The 17963-nt window shown below is 46.5% G+C and overlaps 1 protein-coding gene across 1 annotated transcript in view; it reads right to left on the minus strand.

Annotated features, from left to right (window-relative positions):
* YME1L1 (YME1 like 1 ATPase) overlaps positions 1-17963 on the minus strand; it is a 225473-nt gene that overhangs the window by 34306 nt on the left and 173204 nt on the right. Inside the window, 4 exon segments of the mRNA XM_029588647.1 lie at positions 13649-13722; positions 13835-13961; positions 14988-15139; positions 15926-16081. Of these exon segments, the coding sequence (XP_029444507.1) occupies positions 13649-13722; positions 13835-13961; positions 14988-15139; positions 15926-16081 (509 nt within the window).

The following is a 17963-nucleotide window of genomic DNA, read 5'->3' on the forward strand; positions in this document are numbered from 1 at the left end:
ATGCAGCTGCCCCTCCTCCCACCAGGTCCATGGAGTCGTCGCCAGCCGAAGGGAAGGGCTCAAAACCGAAAATGTTCCCTTAGGACCATGAACCTCCAGAATCCCTGGCCTGATGGCTATGTGCAGATATGCCTCTATCAAGGCGAGATATGTCAAACTCTCTCTAGCGTACCACCGCTCTGACAAACCTCATAGTTTCCATGTGGCAACCGGGCACCTTGAGCGCTGCATGTACCTTCTTTAAATCCAATATCACTTGAATTTGATACTGGGGGTGGGTGTGGGAGAGAAACAGGACAATTTAAAATTGACCTCCAGCCACACTAAGCATGCTCAGGGTCTGAGCCAACAAACTCACCAAGACATCTCTGTGAAAAAAGAAAAAAAATCTGAGCAAAGTCCAAAGCAACTCCATCATATGCAATTTCTCCCTCTTTTAGAGGTGAGAAAGTCAGTTCCCCCTCATAATTCTCCAATTTCTCATGATCCACCTCCCCTTGAACATTACCAGGAACAGCCTACCTGTGGCATTTGCCCGCCATAACCGACAAATGGGAAGCCTGAGCACATGATCCCTACATAGTAGGTTGCTTTACCTTCACTGGGCGCCCCTACAGAAAGGTCTGCAGGCCCTGGAAACATTCCACCCAGAAGAAAGAGGATGGATCTATACCGGAGTCCATAGGTCCAAACTTACTCCCTCCAACCTACCTCTCAGGGAAGCTTCTGCTCTCGAGAACAAGGGAAGAGAAATGACCATTGCCTCGCCTCCCACTCCACTCCCCTCCAGACACACCATAGGTCAAGCGAATGTCCCAACATGGGCAAAAGCTGTAGTCAAATCACTTTGAGCATCTAAACTGCGTGACACAAATTGAGAGAGAGTGAGGACTGAACTGCTATCAGACGGCAAGTTTCACAGCTTAGTTGGACCTGTTCGTCCCCAGTGCCTAACTCTCCTGAATTTCAGCTCTAGGCGGCCTCCTGCGTGCACACTAATGCTACCTGGGCGTACACGATCAACCCTCCAGGATGCATGCAAATACGCGCTCAAGACTAGATCACGGTCATACAACACAAGTACATGTGCAAATATATGCTCGTATAGATCTTGGTTGTACGTGCTCAAATGTAGGCCGCGGCCTTACGCGTACAGGTCCTTGTGCATACAACGCCACGCGGCGAGAATGAGCACACGCCTATGCACGCGGGAAAAGAACTACTGACACAGACTATCACATGGCTAAGCAAAGCCTGCCTGCATCTTCGGATCCATTCAATATCCAGCACCAAAAATCATCAAAGGCCTGAACAGCTTCTCAACAGTTCAGGCCTCTTGAACAGCTGAGAATCCATGGAGACTGGGACCAAGAGCCAGCATACCGCTAAACAAGTTTTGCACATAAGCAAATTAAAACCGGCAGAAGACCTCTATCATCTGGTCCTAGTGATTTGTTATTCTTTAGTTTGTCAATCTGATTTATTACATTTTCCAGTTTCGCAGTAATTTTATTTAGTTGGTCATCCCTATCAAAAAATATTTCTGGTGTAGGATTGACCCTGACATCCTCCTCAGTAACCAGAGAGATGACTCCTCTATGCAAGTGTCTCTCTGCACCTCTGTGGGACAGGGAACCACCAGTGATAGGTAAGGATGAGACTCCTGTGCCTCACCCGCCGACACTGCTAGGGAATCAAAAATGGCCACCATTTCTGTGCCGACGGGAAAAGCCTCAGCATTAGACTTAGTCACCCACGAGGCTTCTACTACCTGTGCGGTCATGCTCAACACAGACACCCAAACACCATGCTATTTTTGCTGCATACACATACTGTTCCTTCCCACACCCGTGGCACCAACACCTCAATGGCAAGCACAGAAACAGTCCCTCAGTGTCACGGAGCCAACAGCCGGTTTACTCCGCAGGCAAAAAAACTGCTGAAAAACCCATCTCTGAGCTCCCCGAGCTGCTAAGATAGCTCACCACCCAGAACCTTGCTGCTGCACAGATTCATTTAACTAGTTCCTTGTTCTCTCTCCTTTTTTTTACTCTAAGAATAAAGATACATAGAAACCAATCCTTTCCTTTGGTGCAGAGGTTCAGGTTCCAGGAGCGCATGCCGCATAACAGATCAGAAAAGAGCCAGACTACTGGCTATATCCATCTCCTTTCGCTAAACTTTAGCGACCCAGCCCAGGGCAAACCGTGTTAAAGGAATACTTCCCTGCTCCACTGGGTTTGCAGGGCAGAACTGCCAGCAGGTTCCACTGCTGTCTAGTGGGGGATGTAGGATCTGGACCACTAGTTGTCCACCCCACTGACCTCCGGACCAAAGTTATAAGAAGGGTCACCAACCCCCTGCTAGTCTGCCTCAAACCAGTGAGGATGGCCCCACCAGGACCTCAGAACCCCCCCGGGAGGATCCAGAGATTTTGTCTTTTAGTCTTTTTTTCTCTCTCTCTCTAGCTTGCAGGTTTTACACCATCTACCATCAGCTGGAGACAGAGAAATACCAAAGGCCTGCAGGTGGTACACTGTTATATACAGCGTCAGTGAAACTTTCTCTGTCTCCATCTGCTGGCAGGGAGGCAAAACAAGGAGTCTGGACTAATCTGGGTACGTACAGGGAAAGGAAAATTGGATCTTACCTGCTAGTTTTTGTTTCTCTAGTACCACAGATCAGTCCAAACTCCTGGGTTTTGCTCCCCTCCAGCAGATGGATACAGAGAACGTTTTACTGACACATATAACCTAGTGTGAAACCTGCAGTCCCCTCAGTATTGACCTGTACCCAAGCCAAGATAGTAACACTAATACCAAGAACGAATTAATATCCCCTGAAAGAACAGTAAGAAGTGGAAACTTAGAACAGAAAACCTTGTACACATTAAAAAAACATGAAGTCTAAACAAAACCTGTGCCATTCTCCCGATTAATTACCACAACATATTGAGCGGACTCTCCTAAAATCTTCCTACCTCAACCGGGCAGAACTCTGGACTAATCTGTGGTACTACAGGAACGAAAATTAGCAGGTAAGAACCAAGTTTTCCTTTCCCTGTACATACCCAGATCAGTCCAGACTCCTGGGCTGTACCAAAGTTTCCCTAAAAGGGATGGGACCGCGAGAGTCCTGCTCGAAGCACACTCTCCCCAAAACCTATGGTTTCTGGGGCCTGGACATCCAAATGAATGCCTGGCGAGAATGTGCAAAGACTTCCAAGTAGCCGCCTGCAAATCTCTTGAGGTGAAACTTGACGACATTTGGCCCAGGGTGCCACCTGGGAATGAGTAGAATAAGTCCTTAAGCCCTCTAGTACCAGAGGGCCCTGACAGATATATGCGGAGGCAATGGCTTCCTTCAATCACCACGTAATCCTGGCTTTTGATGCTTTATGCCCCTTTTTCACATCACACAGCAGCACAAAAGGTGATCCGACAACTGGAAGCTGTTAGTAAGTTTAAGATACAGCAACAATGTGTGCTTGACATCCAAAAGCCGCAGCTCTTTTGCCTAAGGTGCTGTAGTATCCAAATTTGGGAAAACTGGGAGTTCCACAGACTGACTTAAATGAACAGACGATACCACCACCTTCAGCAAAAAGGCTGAAACTGTCCCCAGGAGACCCGCAAATCCGAAATCCCCAAGAAAGGATCTCTACATGACAAAGCTTGAAGTTCCAAGATCCTTCTAGTGGAATAAATTGCCCGCAAGAAAACCACCTTCAAAGTGAGACCTTTTATAGTAGCCCTTTTTGAGCCTTTTAAACAGCACCGCACTGCACACATGCCTTTCAGGACTAAGTTAAGACTAGGAGGGACACAGCTTCAGAACCAGAGGGCACAAATGCTTCACCCCTCGGAGAAAATGCACCACATCCAGATGTGCAGCCAGAGCCACTCTGTGCACCTTACCTCAAAGATAACCAAAAGCTGCCACCTGAAATCTGAGGGAGTTAAAGGACAAACCCTTCACCAAATCTTTTTGCAAGAAGGAAAGAGTATGTGCTACAGAAGCACTCCTAGGGTCAACCCCCTGCTCCGTGCACCAATCTTCAAACTCTCCAGACCCTCACACATGCCAAGAAGGTGGAAGACTTTCTAGCCTGCAACAGAGTAGAAACAATATCCTCAGAGTAACTTCTCTCTCAAGTGTTTCTTCTCAAAAGCCAAGCCATGAGACAGAAGCGAGTTGCCAAAACTAAAAACATGGGACCTTGATGCAGAAGCTTTGGCAGATGAGCGAGCAAAACTGGTCATCTACCAGTTGAGGCTCGCTTAGACTGATCAGATCTGTAACCAAGGCCTCCGAGGCCACTCCGGAGCTACCAGAATCACATCTCCCAGGTGAACTGCCGCACGCCACAAAATCTTGCCCACCTGCAGTCATGGCGGAAACACAGAGTAGAATGTCCTGCGGCTAAGGAAGAACCAAGGCGTTGACTTCCTCTTCCCTGGGATTGAAGAAGCGGGGCGCCTTTGCATTTCACTGAGTTGCCATTAAATCCATGCGGAACCTGCCCCACCTGCAACAGATGAAATTTATGGCTTCCTCCAACAGCTCCCACTGTTGCTTAGAAAGTCTGCTTGCACATTGTCTGTCCCGGCTATGTGAGAAGCTGCTATGAACACCAGATGCTGCTCTGCCCAGTGGATTAGATCCCAAGCTTCTTGAGCCACCGTTCAACTCTTGGTACTACCCTGTCGGTTAATATAAGCCACTGTCATCGCATTGTCAGACAAGATACTGACTGGAAGGCCACAAAACAGGGGAAAAAAGGCACGCAGTGCCAATTGTTTCTAAGTGACTGAAAGACCGTGACGCTTCCTCTGCCGATCACTGGCCTTGCACAGATTGGTCTTGGCAGACCGACCCCCCCCCCCCCCCCCAATCGAAGAGGCTGGCATCTGTGGTAACCACTGTCCACTCCAGAACTTCTAAGTCCACCCCTTGAATCAAGTGGTCCTGACCAAGCCACCACAAGAGACTGGCTCTGGTTAACTCCATAAGCGGTAGTGAAAGCTGAAAACACTTCGACAACGGATCCCATTGGGAAACTAACGCCGCCTGCAGAGGTCTCATATGAGCAAACGCCCAAGGCACGAGCTCTAACGTGGACACCATGGAGCCGAGAAGCTCCAAGTAATCCCAGACCCTGGGCACCTGGCTCTCCAATCTGCAAACTTGCAACTGCAACTTGACAATGCACACCTCTGTAAGAAAACCTCCTCCCCCTTGGTATCGAAGCACGCTCCCAGGAATTTCAACACTTGAGATGGGACAGGATGACTCTTGGACCAATTCACTATCCAGCTGAGTGATCACAAGCGCTGTAGCGCGTCTCCAACTTTGCCCAAATGAGGCAGTCTGCCAGATATGGGTGCACCAGCCCCCCTTATTTCCTGAGGGCTCTCTTACCTTGGTGAGAATCCTTGGAACTGTTGCCAGCCCGAACGGCTGGGCGCAAAATTGAAAATGCACGCAGAGGATTCTGAACCATAGCCATCCGATGGTCAGGCTGGATTCCTATGTGTAAGTACACCTCTGTCAGATCCAGGGATGCCAAGAACTCCCCCTTGCACACCACTGCAATGACCAGAGAGTTTCCATCCAAAAACAAGTAACCTTGAGAGCCACGTTTACTTTCTTCAAATCCAGAATTAAATGAAAAAAGTCCCTTCTTTCTTTGGAACCACGAAATAATGGAACATCCTGTCCCCTGTTCCTCCAAGGGGATGGGAACAATGGCTCCCAGCATCCTTAAACAGTTGATGGTCTCCCAAAGCACCCACCTTTTGCCTGCACAAGTGCAAGGGGACACCATGAACAAGTCCCTTAGTGGATAAGCAAACTCTGATCACATCTAGGAACCATTGATCTGTAGTGATTTTGGCCCACTCTTCAATTGAGTGGCCTTAGATCCTGACGCCCCCTGGCTGGAGCCATCTCTGATGTCTGGCCTCAAAAGGACTGATTCCAAAACGGTTTCCTGCCAGAGCCTTGTCTCAGAGTTCCTCCCAAAGCTCTATTTAGCCGAAAATGTTGATTCATCCGAAAGCAAGTCCACGGGGAGGAGGAACCCTTGCCAACTCTTGGCTTATCCTCAGATATCTTGAGATCTTTGTGCTCACCCAAAAGCTTCAACAGCTTCTCAAGTCTTCTCCAAAAAAGGAGCTTCCCTTTAAAAGATAATGCTCCTAATTGAGACTTAGACCACACGTCCGCAGACCAGTTCCTTAACCAAAGGAGTCGCCTAGCAGAGACAGCAAACACCATAGTCCTGGAGGATGTCCGGATGGACCCAGAGAAAAAAAATAACTGAAAGGCATACCATATATGGGCATAGCTCACCAAGGTGGTGGTAGTGCAGCTTTTCTTCAGCAAGGAGGAGTCCTAGTCCATCCCTACCTGGACAACTGGCTTATCCGGTGAAGTCGATGGAGCTCTGTGTGACGGCAGTGAGCTGTGTCGTATTGCTGCTTACCTCCCTCGGATGGATAGTCAACTACTCCAAGAGCAACCTCAAACCCTCTCAAGTTCTGGAATTTCTGGGAGCTCACTTCGACACCCGCGAATCCAAGGTCTCCCTACTCAAAGCCAGGGCGCTCAAGCTCATGAATCAGGTACAGCTTCTTGTATCTCTCTCGCAGCCCACGGCCTGGGATTATCTTCAAGTACTGGGCTTCATGGCCTCCACCATAGATTTGGTTCCCTGGGCATTTGACAAATGCGACCCTTGCAGAAAGCTTTGCTTGCCCTTTGGAAGCCAGTTTCGGAGGATTTTCGGGCAATTCTACCACTTCCCAAATCTGTCGTCAGCATACGGTGGTGGCTCTCTCGACCACCTCTCGAAGGGAATGCCCCTGGAGTCTCTCCAATGGATGATTGTGATGACGGATGCAAGCCTCTCCAGCTGGGGGGCGGTGTGTCAGTCTATCGACTCAGGGCCGGTGGTCCACAGTCCAGTCCAATTGGCACATTAACCGTCTGGAGGCCCAAGCGGTCCGTTTGGCTCAAGTTCTTCCTTCCCTTGCTTCGCCACAAGGCAGTCAAGAGTCCTCGCAGACAATGCAACGACGGTGGATTATATCAATCGCCAGAAGGGCACCAGGAATTGCCTGGTGGCCCTGGAGGCCAGCAAGCTGTTCGATTGGGCGGAGCATCACTTGGAATGTCTGGTGGCCTCACACACTGCAGGGAATGGGAATGAGAATGTTCAGGCCGACTTCCTCAGTCAGTATGTCGACCCCGGAGAGTGGGAAATTGTCAGAAGAGGCGTTGGATCTAGTCATACACAAGTAAGGGGTTCCCTACCTGGACTTGATGGCCACCTTGAGAAACCCAAAAGCTCCCAGGTTCGTCAATCGCAGAAGGGAACACAGCTTGGAGGGTGTGGATGCTCTGGTCCTGCCCTGGCCCAGTGATGTCCTCTTCTATGTATTTCCCCCATGGCCTCTGGTGGGAAAGGTACTCCGAAGGATAGAGGTTCACAACGGACCGGTAATTCTCATCATGCCAGAGTGGTTCTGCAGACCATGATTCGCGGACCTCATGAATCTCGCATCGGACAGCCCTCTTCGACTCGGTCACCTCCACAATCTCCTCCGACAAGGTCCCGTATTTTTCGAGCAGGCGAATCGCTTTTGTCTAACGGCCTGGCTTTTGAACGGAGGCGTCTAAGAAAGAGAGACTATAAGAAGGAAGTCATCTCCTTGCTGTTGCGGGCTCGTAAAACCTCTACATCGCTGGCGTATGTTCTGGTTTGGAGAGAATTTGATAACATGTGTGCGGAACTTGGGGTTTCGACGTGCAGGGCCTCGGTCTCTAGTTCTCTCCTTTCTCCAGCATGGTCACTCCAAGGGCTTGTCTTTCAACTCCTTGCGTGTTCAAGTCTCAGTTCTTGGCTCTCTTTTGGGGAAATTAGATGGTTACGTGGTGGTAGCCCATCCGGATGTGGTCCGTTTTCTTAAGGGGGCTAAGCATTTGAATCCACCCGTCCGGCATACATGCCCATCTTGGAGTCTTAACCTGGTCCTTTGGGTTCTCTGTGAGGTGCCTTTTGAACCTCTACGTCTGTCCATGCTCAAAGACCTCACGCTTAAGACAGTGTTCCTGGTGGCTATTTGTTCGGCCCGGAAGGGATCTGAACTGTAAGCTTTATCCTGTAGAGAACCTTTCTTGAGGTTCTCGGATTCGGGGAGGGGGGGGTCTCTTTCCTGCCAAAGGTAGTCTCCTCCTTTCATGTCAATCAGTCAGTATAGCTCCCTGCCTTTTCTCAGGAGGATATTGCTAGCTCGGCTAGTGGTGATTTATGCCATTTGGATGTTAAGCGAGTTCTCTTGCACTACTTACAGGTCCTGATTTCAGAGTTTCCGATCATCTTTTGTTTTATGGAGCAGCCCTCATAAGGGGCAGGCGGCCTCTAAAGCTACTATAGCTCGCTGGCTAAAGGAAGCTATTGCGTCCGCGTATCTCTGCCGGGGCCGGCCGGTTCCGGAGGGTCTAAAGGCCCATTCGTTGCGCTCGCAAGCTACTTCTTGGGCGGAGAGCCGGCTGGTTTCCCCGCAAGAAATTTGCAGAACGGCCACTTGGAAATCCTTACATAAATTTGCTCGGCATTATCGTCTCGACATTCAGGCACCTATTTTTTGGTTCCTTCGGCAGACAGGTACTCCGAGTGGGACTGTCTCGGTCCCACCCTAACTACGGAAGCTTTGGTACATCACGCTGTCTGGACTGATCCGGGTACGTACAGGGAAAGGACATCAGCTCCACAAGCCACCAAAGCTTCCAGATGCTCAGCCTGCTTGTCCTCCAAAGTTGAGACCGCCTTTTCGGACTAACTGCTGCACCCTGCGCAAACCAGCCAGGGCTCTGAAAGATTGCTCGCAACGTGAACCGAACACCCACTGAGCTGCCTGCTGACTGCCTTGCCACTCGACCAAAGTGCTGCAACACACAGGGGAAAAAAGAGCATACAATTTTTTTTTTAAACCAAACTGTAAACCAAACTTTAAAAGCAGCAACAGAAATTACTTCCCTGAATCTAGGTAGCAAGAATCCAAAGTGTCCTCCAGGCGTTCCTCTGAAAGGGGGAGGAATCTGGCACCACCAGATATCCTCCTCTCGGCGGCAAAAAGGGTCTCCAACCCCCTGCTCGTCCACCTCTCCACCGGAAGGGATGACCCCATCAGGACCAAGCAACCTTCAGGGAGGAACTACCCCTTTCTTTATTTCTTTTTAAACTAGTCTTCAGACTACAGGTTGAGGCCACCATCTGCTGGAGACAGAAATACTGAGGGACTGCAGGTGTCACACTAGGTTATACACCAGTGTCAGTAAAACGTTCTCTGTCTCCATCTGCTGGAGGGGAGGCAAAACCCAGAAGTCTGGACTGATCTGGGTATGTACAGGGAAAGCACTAATGTGTGATTTGTCCATCAGTGCATAGTCACCGAAAGCAGTTTCCAGGAAGGCCACCATTACTGCCCTCCAGAAGAATCAGGCAAACAACTGTTGATGAGGTGGGAAGAAGGAGTACTGATGAATTGGAGGAGGCAACCCATCCTAGCTTTGCATAGCCTGAACTTTAAACTTCTAACTATTATTTACAACAGGGCTTTCTAAACCTTTAGCTAGTATGACCCCATTTTGGCACTTAAAGTCACATGACCCCAGAAGATGACCAAAACAAATTAGCAAGGGTGCAGTCCCCTTATAATAATCACTCCTCACCCTCCCCACACTCAGCCAATCCTTTCTCTCCCAACCTCCTATGCAATCTCTCCCCACCTCTAGGACTTTTTTTTGCAGCTGATCCTCTTTCACCTCAATCCCTTCTTATAAGCACAAACCTATCCTTTATCATGCCCCCTCCCCTCAGCTAATCCCTTTCTGCCTTGTCCAACCTTCAAACCTCTTCTTCCCTCCCTTCAAATAGCCCCTCCTCCAAACACTCATCTGGCCAGGATCAGAGGCAATATCTTCCTTTGGGCCCCAGGCCATAGATCAGGGGTCGGGAACCCATGGCTCGAGCGCCAGATATGGCTCTTTTGAGGGCTGCATCTGGCTCGCAGACAGTCGCCACTCTTTCCCGCTGACCCAGCTGCTCCCCGGTCCTCCTCCGCCCGGGCTTAAAATGCTGTCAGCCCGGGCGGAACGCGGCAGGACAGCTGGAGTCAGCGGCACCGGCGTGCTCTCTTCTTCCCCCCCCCCCCCCCCCCCGGCGGCCCGGAAGAGGAAGTGGAGAGTATCGGGTGCCTGCGTGGCAAGAAGAGGCCACGCTGGTGCGCTCGGCATCGGCCCGAAGAAAAGAAGACTGCAGCGCGGCTCGGAGGAAAATGAAGAGGTTCAGCCGCGGCCGATGGAACTCCGCCTCCGCGAGGGCTGAAAATGAAGAGGTTAGCGTCGGGAGGAGGCTGCTGCTGCCGCCGCGAGTTCCTGGGGTGGGGGTGGGGGAGAGAGAGTGAATGAGCGAGCAAGCTTGCTCGCTCATTCACTGTCTCTCCCCCACCCCCACCCCGGGAACTCGCGGCAGCAGCAGCCTCCTCCCGACGCTAACCTCTTCATTTTCAGCCCTCGCTGCTGCCGCGAGTTCCCGGGGTGGGGGAGAGAGAGTGAATGAGCGAGCAAGCTGTGTTTGCTCGCTCATTCACTCTATCTCCCCCACCCCCACCCCGGGAACTCGCGGCAGCAGCAGCCTCCTCCCGACGCTAACCTCTTCATTTTCAGCCCTCGCGGAGGCGGAGTCCCATCGGCCGCGGTTGAAGCTCTTCATTTTCCTCCGAGCCGCGCTGCAGTCTTCTTTTCTTCGGGCCGATGCCGAGCGCACTAGCGTGGCCTCTTCTTGCCGCGCAGGCACCCGATACTCTCCACTTCCTTTTCCGGGCGGCGGGGGGGGGGGGGGGGGGGGGCTGTGTGTGGGTGTGTGTGTGTGTGAGATATTGCATGTATGTGAATGATTGAGAGCCTGTACATGTGCAAGAGAGTATGTCTGTGATTGAGAGCCTGCCTGTGAGAGAGAGAGCATGAATGTAAGTTTACCATTGGGAACCTGTATGTGTAAGGTTGTGATTGAAAACCTGTTTGTATGAAAGAGTATGTGTGTATGATTGAGATCCTTTGTGTGTGAGAGAAATCATGTGTATGTATGATTAAGAGCCTGTGTGTATAAGTAAGAGAGAGATCATGTGTGTCTGTGTGTGATTGAGAGCTGATTTAGGTGAGGGAGCATGTGAGTATGTGATTGAGAGCCTGTGTGTAAATGAGAGAAAGAGAGGACATGTTTGTAAGCATGTGAATGAGAGTCTGTGTGTGAGAGAAAAAGACAGCATGTATTTATGTGATTGAAAGCCTGTGTGTGAGTGTAAGCGTGAAAAGATAGACAGCATGTGTGTAAATGTGTAATTAAGAGCCTATATAAGTGAGAGAGAAAAAACATGTGTATATGTGAGTACTGAGAGCATGTGTGTATAGGTGTGTCATTGAGAGCCAGTGTGAGAGAGCGCGCTGGTATGTGACTGAGAGAGGAGAAAGTTCCAAGCAAACCACCCCACCTTCTGCTAATTCAGAACAATCTCAGGACACCTGGATATCAAACGTTCCCAGGTATGCAGAGCAAAACAATTTTTGTATCCTTATTATTTTTCATTACTGGGTCTTTGTGTCTGCTATTTTGAAATATTTTGTTGGTATCTGGAAACGTTTTATATGCGTTTTTAATTATTGGATATTCCACTCATCAGCTGTTTCGAAATATGTTCTTTTTGTTAGTACAGTTTTACTGCTGATGATTTTATATTTCTTGATTTGTTTTATAAGGTTGGGTGATGTTTCTTTTTTCCTTTGTTACACTGCATACAGAGACTCTGGCTTGTTGTAGTTTCCAATTCAGTTTTTTCTGCATGCTTCTTGTTATGCGTTTTGGTCTCTTTATTCTATGTTAGGTGAGGGACAGCACGTGATTCAGGTGAGGTTTTCTGCTGGCGTGTAGTTTCTGTGTAGGACTCTATAGCAGCCTGACTTGGTCCGTTTTCCTAATAGGAGATGTATTGGTGTCTTAAGGCCTGGTGTAATATTTTCAGAGACTTATTGTACTTTAAAAGTGTGATCTTACATAAAATGCACACATTTACTTGTATTTAGTTTTAAACATATTGTATGGCTCTCATGGAATTACATTTTAAAATATGTGGCGTTTATGGCTCTCTCAGCCAAAAAGGTTCCTGACCCCTGCCATAGATGAATGACAAATGGTGGGAAGCGAGGGCAAGCTGATGAAAGCAGCATTTTTCTCTTGGGTAGGTTCAGTGGTGAGAGAGGAGCTGTGGCAATCTCCACCAGCCCTTGCACATTTCAGCCCTCCACTCCCCTTATGGCAAGTGACAACAGCACAGGGCCTATGGGTTAATGCAAGCCCTGCAACTGCCTTGATCCCTTCTCTTGCAGGGCTGTTACCATAGAAATTCATGAAAGGGTAATGCCAGTGCAGGGCCCGAGTGCATGCTGGCTCCCACTACTAATGCTGCTGTCATTTGAGGCACTTGGGACCCCAGCTGAAGGTTGTGTGACCCTATTTGGGGTTCAGATTCACAATTTGGGAAGCTACAAGTTATCTATGAACAGATTAACACTCAGGTAACTGGAACCATGATTTTGAATGGCAAACTGCATTATATCTAAACTAAAAATGAATAAGAACTTACAAACACCAGAATAAGAACAGTAAAGTGAGGCAAAGTATGCAGTCTTAAACCCTCCCTAGCAACAAGGAGGAGAGTATCATGCATTATATTTTAAGAATGATTTAATTTATTAATGTATTTATGTATGTTTATATTTATATAGCTGTTTTATTGTGAACCGGTATGATTGAACACAGAATGCCGGTATAAAAATATCTTAGATTTGTTTATTTTATATTAGTTCTGACAGTCTGCTCAATAAACCATCTTCCTTTAATGCTAATATACTGCTCGACTTCTACAAAGTCAGCAGTTTCTGATTAGATTTTGGGGGGGGGGGGGGGGGGGGGGGGGGGGGAGAGAATAGTTTTGCTTATATATGAAAATAAATAGTTCTGTCAGCACAAAGGGGTAGATTTTAAAAGCTTGCACGTGGGCATACATGTGCATGCACTACCCAGCACACACACATCTACGCCCGATTTTATAACTTGCGCACGCAAGTTATAAAATCGGGGGTCAGCGCGCGCAAGGGGGTACACAATTGTGAACCTTGCGCACCGAGCCGCGCTGCCTTCCCCCGTTCCTTACCCCCCCCCCCCCAACCTTTCCTTCCCTTACCTCCTCCGCCCTTTCCCCCCTATCTTTGGGTCTTGTTGCAAAACTTACTTCAGCCCTAGAAGTAAGTAGCGCGTGCTTGCCAGAGTGCCGGCATGCGATCCCCGGCACAGCGGCAAATATGGCCAGGTCTTTTTAAAATGGGCCCGGCGCGTGTAACCCTTTTAAAATCCAGCCCAAAGTGTTTAAATAAATATGATTTTAGTTGCTTCTTTATCTGAATATATACATAAGCTACTAATATATGGAATTTGGCATTTCCACTGTTAGTTGCAGGGCCAAAAAATAGCCCTGTCACCAGATGATTCTGGTTAATGATGTAAATCCTAGCTATACAGGCTTACCTTTTCACTCATTCCAAATCTAGTCACCATCATTTTGGCTATTTTCGTGGCACTATCAAAGTCACTAGAAGCACCTAGAGAATTTTTAAAAATAAAGAAATAAAAATAAAGAAACATAAGTTTTGCTTTATACAAAAATCAAAAACAACGTATGTTACACACCCAACTACAATCAGACTAACCAACCTGTGGTAATATGTTCGGCTCCAAATATAATTTCTTCTGCCACTCTTCCTCCCATGCTTACATCCATCTGTGCAAGCAGCTGGGCTCGAGTTTCACTCCACCGGTCATTTTCAGGTAGTAAGGATACCTAGGAAAATGGAAAAATACACATACAATTATAAGAAATCAGAGGAAAACAGAACTCAAAGCCAGGATTCCTAGCTACTTTGCATACTCTTCACTTCAAATAATGCATGTCTCTTGTCTAAACACCCTTGGAAGCATGGTAAAATGGGCATTTATCCTATCACAGACATTTACATAAGTGAACTTTACATAGTTACATTCCAATTTTATGAGTCAGTTAACTACTTTGTCATTCAGCACAAGCATTCTTCGTGACTGAGGTAGAGTTATGAACACAACTGACAGCAGTGAAGATCACTGAAGACACGCCTTGTACAAAAATGGGAGTGGGTTTAATAGTTTTAAATGGTGCCATTTAAGTTTCCTTTCAGTCTCTCCAGAAAGACACAGTTTGAAGAGTTTTGCTACTCTGAATGACGAAGCTAGTTCCCCTGATCCAGGCATCATTTAAATACTCCGAAACACAGACCGTGTTGGGGCTGCTGATACCAAAAGTGGAAAGTTAAGAGATGGTGGCTTCAATTTTAATTGCAAAATAAAAAAAAAATACATAAATACTGGACCAATGATTACATTTAAGGCTTTATTCAAGCAGAGAAGTTTTGCAGTAAAAGCCAGTGCATGCATATTTTTGAAGATCCTAATGAATAGTAATATATCTTTGCTCAGTACAAAGGGCAGAGAGTTACTAGGAGTAATAGGCTGCTTTCTTCTTTAGAAAACAGTTTAACAGAATGTTAAATGCTGATTGTTCAAATGTACTAAAACTCGTTTCATATAGAGGATCTGGAAAAATATATCTAACAACTAAATGGTGAAATTAAGCAGCAGCCATTTAAGCTGTCAGCTAGTGTTAATTAGGATCATGATTTACATGTTTTGGTATTCAGTCAAAACTTATCTACAAAGGAAGTTACAGGATGGGGAGAAAATTAGACTAAGAAGTCTGCAAAACACCTCTACAACAAACCTAGCAAAAGACAGCATTACAAAGAACAACACATTAAAAAAAAAAACAGACACTCACATGTCCAAGTGTTGGTCCACGGGGCATGATTGTAGCTTTGTTGATGGGCATTGCATCTTTGGTATAATATGCAATAATAGCATGTCCAGATTCATGGTATGCTGTGATGGTTTTGTTTTTATTATCAATTTCCACACTTCTGCGCTCAGGCCCTAAAAAGTATGCATACGAGAAAAGTTACATAAAACAATCTGCAGTGTCCCCACAAATTGATCACATCCTAAGACTAAATTTTTTTTTTTTTTTTTTACTGCAAGCATAAGTCAATATGCCTGGAATAAAATGGGCAGAGAGCTGACATTGCTACTTTTTAAGGAAAAAAAAAAAAGGTCAGGTCCACATACTTCCAGTTAGAGAAATGAGATGGCTGTATAAACTGGGACCAAAAAAAAAAAAAAATCACCTATTAGCAACTGCAAGAAAGATTGATGCAAAGGAAGGCCATGTGAACCAAGGCTAGTAGTACATCTAGCAGAGTGGACCTGGTTCCATGACTACCATTTAATTATACTTAAAACTCTGCCCAGACAAAAATCCTCAAATGAAGAAGTTTGGAGACTGCATCTTATGAGCCATTCAGAAGTTCTGTCTATCAGCCTACCAGTTCAAAAGAGCCCATACAGAAAAAAAGGCAGCCAGTAGTTCACTATTACAATGTTCACTGTTTGGCAAGTAAGGTAAAAAGAAATCTGCATCTGCTGATATAAATCAGTTCCTAACCATTTTTTTTTTCAAGGAATGATTTCCTTTTTAAGAAAAGCAGAAAGTACAATTACAGAAAAGTTAAGCAAAGCTCAGGAGAAACGGGAAAATGTGACTTATGGTATAGTGAACGCACAATACTACAGCAGATCCTAATTGGCCACTGTGTCTTGAGAAATGGAATACTTCTAGATTCTATAGTAGTATTTGAAAACTGTCATTCTAGATAAACCTACCCATTAGAATTTTGTCCTTTGCAAACTCTAGTTCTTTCATGGAAACTGTATCTTTTCCATCGATGGCTGCCTTCAGCGCAGCTTGGTTCACCAAATTTTCCAGTTCTGCTCCAGAAAAACCTACTGTACCTCGAGCTATGATTTCAGGATCAACTGCTGAATGAAATAATTTTAAAAAACACATTTAAATGTAGAAATAAGTAACAATAATTTTCACTGTAGTAGATACCACAATACAAATCTAAAAAGATAACCCAAACTTCAAATACTGATGAGGCTAAAAGGTTGCACTTCTGCAAGCATAAAAAATATTACACTGCTGCAAACCTACTACTTCTAGATAAATAAAGGAAAATTGGTTCTTACCTGCTAAATTGTGTTCCTGTAGTACCACAGATCAGTCCAGACTCCTGGGTTTTGCCTCCCTTCCAGCAGATGGAGACAGAAAAAGTTTTACTGACACTGCAACATAACTCGTGGTGCCACCTGCAGTCACTCAGTATTGATAAGTATCCAAGCCAAGATGGAAACACTAATCACTACAACAAATTTATATTCCCCTGAATGAGCAGCGGGAAGATGAAAACTCAGAACAGATAACCTTAACTTCAATAAAAAAAACATTCAGGACTACAAACAAAACCTGAAACATTCTTCAGATTGATTACTTTAACAGATCGAGCAAACCCAAGAGCTCCACTGGGTGAGACTCTGGACTGATCTGTGGTACTACAGGAACGAAAATTAGCAGGTAAGAACCAATTTTCTTTTCCCTGTATGTACCCAAATCAGTCCAGACTCCTGGGATGTACCAAAACTTCCCAAAATGGGGTGGGGCTGTGAGAGCCCAGTTTGAAACACACACTTTCTCCAAAGCTCCTAGACTTTGGGGCCTGGACATCCAAACGATAATGCCTTGCAGAAGTGTGCAAATTCTTCCAAGACACCACCCTACAAATCTCCTGGGGGAACACGTGACATTCAACCCAGGATGCTGCCTGAGAATGGGTCGAATGAGTCAGTAACCCCTCCGGAGCAGGACGATCCTGACAGATGTAAGCAGGACCAATAGCATCCTTCAACCACCGTGCAATCGTGGCCTTTGAAGCTTTACAACCCTTTCTTCCACCACTCCATAGCACAAAAAGGTGATCCATTAGCCAAAAACTGTTAGTGACCTCAAGGTACCTCAACAAAGCATGCTTGACATCCAAGTGTCTTAATTCCCCTTCTTTTTCCTAATCCCCAGTTGCTCGCCCTTGTTATAATGTAACTTTTGACTCTGCCACCTCCTGCCTCTTGTAATATGTTTATTGGCTATGTTAATGTTAAAACTATTGTTCGATGTAAACAGAGTTGATTTGATCTGCATCAAGAAATTTCTGAGGAAAAACCTTAATTAAATAATTAAATAAATAAATAAATTCTCTAGCATGAGGCACCATAGCATCCAAACTTGAAAAGGAAACCCCAGAATCCAAAATCATCAAAAAAGGTTCTCTACAAGACAACGCCTGCAATTCAGAAATCCTAGTGAGATCCATTCATAGTGGCCCTCTTAAGAGGTTCGAACGGTGCAGCACACAAGCTCTTAAGGACTAAGTTAAGGTTCCAGGAAGGACACAACTTCTGAACTGGAGGACGCAAATCCACCCCCCCCCCCCCCCCGAGAAAACGCATTACATCTGGATGCACCGCCAGAGACGCTCCCTGTACCTTGCCTCTTAGGCAGCCCAATGCTGCCACCTGAACTCTGAAGGAGTTAAAAGACAAACCCTTCATCAAGCCTTTCTGCAAAAAAAAAAAAAAAAAAAAAAAAATCCAAAATATGAGCTATGGAGGCCCAATTAGGATCCACTCCCTGTTCTGCACAGGAGTCCTCAAAAACTTTCCATATCTTCACATATGCCAAAGAGGAGGAAGTCTTTCTTGCTTGCAAAAGAATAGCAATAACATCTTCAGAATATCCTCTCTTCCTTAAGCGCTTCCTCTCAAAAGCCAAGCTGCGAGAAAGAAGCAAGCCGCCTGATCAGAATAT

Source organism: Rhinatrema bivittatum, chromosome 2, assembly GCF_901001135.1.
Source record: "Rhinatrema bivittatum chromosome 2, aRhiBiv1.1, whole genome shotgun sequence".
NCBI classification, from domain to species: domain Eukaryota; kingdom Metazoa; phylum Chordata; class Amphibia; order Gymnophiona; family Rhinatrematidae; genus Rhinatrema; species Rhinatrema bivittatum.